At 32.5% G+C, this 6,000-nt stretch overlaps 2 protein-coding genes across 3 annotated transcripts in view; both read right to left on the bottom strand.

The window, feature by feature from the left end:
- LOC127808601 (SKP1-like protein 1A) lies at positions 1-5,343 on the bottom strand. Its single transcript, XM_052347173.1, has 3 exons — positions 5,329-5,343; positions 4,667-4,819; positions 1-388 (listed from the first exon to the last, which is right to left on the bottom strand). Exons 1-3 carry the CDS (start codon positions 5,341-5,343, stop codon positions 197-199), a joined length of 360 nt encoding a protein of 119 aa, XP_052203133.1. The 3' UTR covers positions 1-196.
- LOC127807413 (SKP1-like protein 1A) overlaps positions 5,111-6,000 on the bottom strand; it is a 27,208-nt gene continuing 26,318 nt past the window's right edge. Inside the window, exon 4 of one of the 2 annotated variants that reach the window (XM_052345243.1) lies at positions 5,111-5,557. In XM_052345243.1, coding sequence (XP_052201203.1) covers positions 5,409-5,557 — 149 coding nt within the window. In that variant the 3' untranslated portion in view covers positions 5,111-5,408. The remainder of the gene's footprint in view (positions 5,558-6,000) is intronic. The other variant, XM_052345247.1, reaches the window with a different exon arrangement.

Raw genomic sequence — 6,000 nt, 5'->3', positions numbered from 1 at the left:
TGCTATTTTAATGCTGGCATAATTTTATACTACTATTATAAGAATAGGATTCAAGTTTTCCCACTTGGATGGGAGGAATTACAATGACCCTTGCTCAGACTAAACCACATTTTGACATGAGTTTGCAAAATAAACTTGGATGGATGAAAACGAGGAAACAACCATCATCACAAATGTAATCAAGCGGTTAAATCTTTCACTCGAAGGCCCACTGGTTCTCCATGCGGATTTCCTCTTTCTCCTCCGGGGTAAAATATTTTATATTGAATATTTTCTTAATTTCTTCAGGGGTTTTTTCCTTGATCATGTTCGCAACTGTCTGGCAAGTCAGGTCCAACAAGCTCTTGATATTCAGACAATTTGCAGCCTGAAAGCCGAAAGCAGAATTAGATTAGAATAGTATGTGCTACTTGAAACGGAAGATGCATAATTCCATCATCCAGCTGGTATGTAAAACCATGAACATGTCATTTGAAATAACAAATAACCCTCCATGTATCTTAGCTAAGCACCTGTTTATTTACAGAAGATGTTAAAAGATGATCTTATGCTAATGCAACAGCGTATATGGAAAGCCAAGAACATAGTTGCTGGGTTCCCACCCCCCAGGCGAACTGCGCGATTCGGATCACCCATTCCAAATCGTAGCTCTTTTACATCCTGGAATTGGAAGGACCCCAATCTAGATCCCCAAGAAAGGGATCCCATGCAGTGCATTAGTTTAGTTAAAACAATTAAAAACTCGGGGAGAAACTTAAAGTTGGAAAAATTTTCAAAGAAGAATAGAGTAAACAAAGCTCGCCTACCTCAATTTCATGTACATTCCAATGCATTTTGAATTATATTCAGACCTGTCTTCGTGTGCATTAACAGGATGCTTCATTCCATTAGTTGTACAAGAAGGTAGAAAAAAATTCAAAACAAAATAAAACAAACTAACTTCTATGGCTACCCTCTCGGTACCATAAAATTAGCACTAATGTACCCTATACCTGTTCCGATACAATGACCAAATGTACCACATTCCTGGTAACTATGGCTAAGCACAAATGATAATAAAACCAACTGACAAGATATTGGGGGGCATCTATTCACGGAAAAAGGTTTGTGTGATCTTTACAATGAAACCTCCCCTGACTTTGTCTGAAAAGATAAAAACAATAACAACACCACACTTTTTTTTTTTAAAGTTGTTACTGGAAAGGTGTGTATATGTACCTAATCCCTTCCATTTTGTGGGTTTTGTGAATATTGAATTTCTTTTCACTTTGTCTTTCGGGATTCATGGATCCCAAATAGATAAATAGTGAAAAAATAAATAAATTAAAATTTTAACCAAAGACAAAAATTTTCTTGACTATTTTATTCCAGTATTGTTTAACCAAAGATTTCTTTTGGATGCGTACCCTTAGCAAGAGTATTTCTTGGAAGGGATATCAATTATTCAGATAGCTTCATCCGATGATTGGAACTGGAATTTGAGGGAGGAAAAGAAAAGAAAGTTAGACAATGTTATCATATTTATGTGTGTATAAAAATATATGAAAATAAACATTTATTATTTTTACTTTCCACAAAAAATTATTCCTCTAAACCTAGGCTAAAAGAATATGCTCATTGAGTACCAAAATAACAAATGAAAATGCTCCTTACTCTTGTGTTGATCATATATGAGAAAGTAGCAGGGGAATGATTAAAACAAGCATTATATGGATACATGCATACAATCCATAGATTAAATTCCGAATCCAAATTAAGCATTTGAGCCAGTATAGGCCAAGACCTCAATGCACAAGCAGCAAGAGGAGTTTAGCGAGCAGCCAAGCACACCATAATGACAAGCAATAGTCCAAACATAAAGATGCAAATCCAGAAATAAAAGGAAACAGACATTTATTTGATATTTCATTGCTCAAATAAGTTTGTTAGTATGATAAAGAATAGGGTTTGAGCTTCCCCAATTGGGAGGACTAAACTAATCCATCCTTGCAATTTTGTGCAGATGGAAGATGACACTCGAGTAAATCACATAGCTCAGACTCCAGATTTTGACAAGAGTTTGCAAAATAAAGTGGGATGGTAGAAACAGTCACCCTCAAATGTACTCAAAAGTTAAAAACATAAATTAACACAATCATATTACATATTCAATGGTTCTCCCCATGGAACTTCTCTTCTTCCTCAGCATTACAATATTTAATATTGAATAATTTTCTTATTTCTTCAGGGGGTTTTCTCTTGATCATGCCTCCATGATGTAGGAAAGAATAGTAAATTTAGAAATTAGTATTCTTTATTTTATTTATTTAGTTTATTTCTTTTTTATTTATTTTCTAGTTTCTCTTAATTTCTTTTATTATCTTTTTGTTTCCTTTAGCTAGTAAAATCCTAATTAGATTGGGATAATGTTTACAATCTTAATTAAATTGGATCAAGGAATCCTAGTTAGAGTAGATTGTAATCTATTAGTTGCTCGTTAATAGTTCATTTTGGTTGTAATTGAAGACAGCCTTGATTATTGACATTGATTAATGATATTATTTTTCAGTAATTGAGATTACTCTTGTTATTTGTTTCGAGTTCTGTGTCACTCCAATCATCTAGCAAGTTAGGTTCAACAAGCTTTTGACATTCAGAAAATTTGATGCCTGGGAGTGAAAAGGAGAGTTGGACTACAGTAATATAATGTATCTGAAAGTTGAAATGACAAATGGTAGAATCCTATCATTCAGATGGTAAAACTATGAATGTTTCATTGAAAAGACAAATAACTCTCCATGTATTTTACCTGAACAGCTAAATATCTTAGAGAAGATGTTAAATGATCATCTGACAACTAATTTAAGAGCATGGAAGGAAGCTAAGCATAAAAGATTGGAAAACTAATAAGATAACAGGAGGCAACTATTATAGGACAAAAGTTCATGTGGACATTACCATCGATACCAAATAAATACAAAGACGACACACAAACTTAATATGATAAAACAACTACAACAACTAAAATGTTAAGGCGCATTCTTTTTTTTTTTTTTTTTAAAGAAAAATGTTACTGGCATGGAGGTGTCATGTGCATATAACTCATATAACCTAATCTCTTCCATTGTGGGCTTTGTAAATATTTATTTTTTTTTCACCTATTCTGTTGGGATTCTTCTTTTAATATGAATATCAGAAAGATGAAAATGAGAAAACTAAAACATTCACAATGCCACCGCCCCCAAAAAATTTTCAATTTTTTTATCTCCACTTTCACAACTGCCACTCCCTTTTTTTATCTCCAATATAACCCTAATGCGCTAGTCCAGGGACTATTGACGAAAGCATTAAATAAACAAGTTTCAAATTGAAAACTATTAATAATCAATTTAGGGGGCGTTCGTTAAAATGAGCAAGATAAGGTGGTATCAAGATAAGATTGAGATGTTTTTCGGATCAAGATATGGAATGATCAAGATAAGGCCGGGAAGTATTCCAAAATTTCTATCAGACTGTTTGTTAAATTTTTTAGAATCCACTGATAATTGTATTTTTTCTTTCCATGTGTTTATTAATACATATGATAAGCACCAAGATAAGGGTTTTTTTTTATCAAAATATCCGTATTATCAAATTTATGATTAAAATAGTATTTTATGATTAATATGAATTGTCAAAAAAATTAAGATTAAAATTAAAAATAATATTTTATTTTTCAAATTCATGTCCAAAAATAAATTTAAAAAGAGTTGAAAAGAGTTAAATAAAATATATATAGAGAGAGAAATTTAAATTTTAAAAATCAATGAAATGAATAATGTCATTTAAATTTTAAAAATTGTCAAACATATAATAATTTAAAAATATATTAAAAAATATTAATTATAAGAGTTAAATAAATAAGATTTTTTTAATAAATTTAAATCTTTAAAATGCACTAAATGGCATTAATTATCTTACAAGGGACAGATAAGTAATTCAGGCTTATCTTGAAAGAGCAAGATAAATTTATCCGATAGAGGAGGTCGAATAAATTTATCTTGAAAGGGGGAGATAAGAGGTCACGTGAAGCATTTTTCGGAAATGGTCAGATAAGGTTAACAAACGCGTTGGAAATATCAAACATCCGGAATGCTTCCCATATCTAAACTTTTCTCCCTCTTATCTTAGTTAACAAACACCCCCTTAGTAAATCCCATCTAATTTGTATAAATGACTTATAATTCTATAATGATATAGGCATTAAATAGTTTTATTTGCTAGAAATGGCTTGCAAACCCACCCTAAAGTAAGCCAACATTCTCAACACTCTAAGCCTAGCCGAACGCCGTCCCAATTACTTGAGATGAGTTCAACATGGAATTTTCAATTCCAAACTTATGAATTCAATAACCTTCAAAACAACAAAAAAGAGAAAAAACACTGCAAAGCTATTTAGAAATTTAGAATTCAAGTGGTTTAGGGAGAAATCAAGAGTAAAGTTCTGTCATACGTGTTAACGTTAGGAATCCGATTCAATTAAGTGTAACAAAGGCATGAGGGTGTTATACCATAATGAGCTCGATCAGAGCGACGAAGCAACTTTGACAGATTCGAAATCAAAAGTATTGAGGTTGTTCTGTGTTGGTCGATCTACAGACTCTTCAGCCTCTTGACGTGTCTCTTTCTATAGACTATACTCCATCACATTCTCCAGAATCTCATTGCTAGCATCGGGAAACTGAATGAAACTATCGCCGCAATATTCTATTGCGAACTTAATCACTAGCGACTTGAAAGCCACCGCTTCGTTGATCTCAAAAGCAACGCCGTCGGAGCTCTTCAAGATCACCTTTCTCGTCTACGACCACAACATACTTCTCTCTTGATCGAAAGCCTCTCAATTCTAGATTTTCAGACCAGGAAGAAAGAAATTTACCAGAGAAATCAAAATTTGAAAGCATATTACAGGGAAACAAGCAACTTCTCGAGGTTTGATTTGTGGTCTGCGATTGGACTTTTTTTTTTTTTTTAATTTGTATGTAGTTATGAGCATACATCAGAATAAGAATAAGAAAAATTCTATTTGCAACCACATTTTTGCTATTCGTAGTCATTAAAAATTCAAATTTTTCTTCCCATCACGTGATAACTCTTTACAGCTAAATTTTTCCAAAAATACCCTCTTTTATCACACCTTTGAAATACATCAGCAAATGAAATCACGACAGATATATATATTTATATATACATGCGTGCACACATACACATATATACACACACATACATACATATATATATATACAGGAAGCGTGGACATGAGAACATATATACACACACATACATACATACATATATATATATATATACAAGAACCGTGGCCATCGGGGTGACCATAGCCGCCGGAGGTGCCAACTTCACAGCCACCCAAACCTTGGGGTTTGGGGCCTTCAGTTTATTGAATCTTTGCTAGTTTTAAGATCCCATCTTCTAATTGAATGATCCCAGGATGCAGAATTTATTGTTTCATTTTGTGGCCAAACCACAGAAGACACACACTGAGAATGACCCACCAACCAGTGTAGAGATAGAGCCTCTCCTTGTATAAGACAAGAAAAAATATGAGTTGTAATGTTAAAGCAGTAAAATATTTAATGTAGAGAGATCAAAATCTAAATAAAGCATTTAGATTAATATAATGTAATAAAAAGGCAGAATAAAGCAATTAGATTGATACTAAGACCTAAATTCATCAAAAAAAGATAGAAAAAATAACGCATGGGGAAGCACCTCAAATAAAGATTCATAGATTTTATTACTACTTTCACTTTCACTTCCTATATATATATATATATATATGTGTGTGTGCGCTTATATATATGTGTCTGCGCGTGTGTGTATACATATATTTATGTTTGTGTATGTGATGCAGGCATGTGTTTATATGTGATTGTCAATATATATATATGTGTTTTTTTCTACTCTTATATTTTAATCTATTTTTTCGTTTTCGATTGCATCATATTTGATGTTTTTTGTTGC

This window comes from Diospyros lotus, chromosome 8, assembly GCF_014633365.1.
Source record: "Diospyros lotus cultivar Yz01 chromosome 8, ASM1463336v1, whole genome shotgun sequence".
Lineage (NCBI taxonomy): Eukaryota > Viridiplantae > Streptophyta > Magnoliopsida > Ericales > Ebenaceae > Diospyros > Diospyros lotus.
The sequence above is the reverse complement of the archived record's forward strand: the minus strand, read 5'-3'. Positions and strand labels throughout refer to the sequence as shown.

What these genes read in the sequence shown, in the direction of transcription:
- LOC127808601 (XM_052347173.1), bottom strand. An exon ending in GCAATGAGATTCTGGAGAAT is followed by an intron (nt 389 to 4,666) that starts GTGATGGAGTAT and finishes CTATTCTAATCT; the next exon opens with AATTCTGCTTTCGGCTTTCA.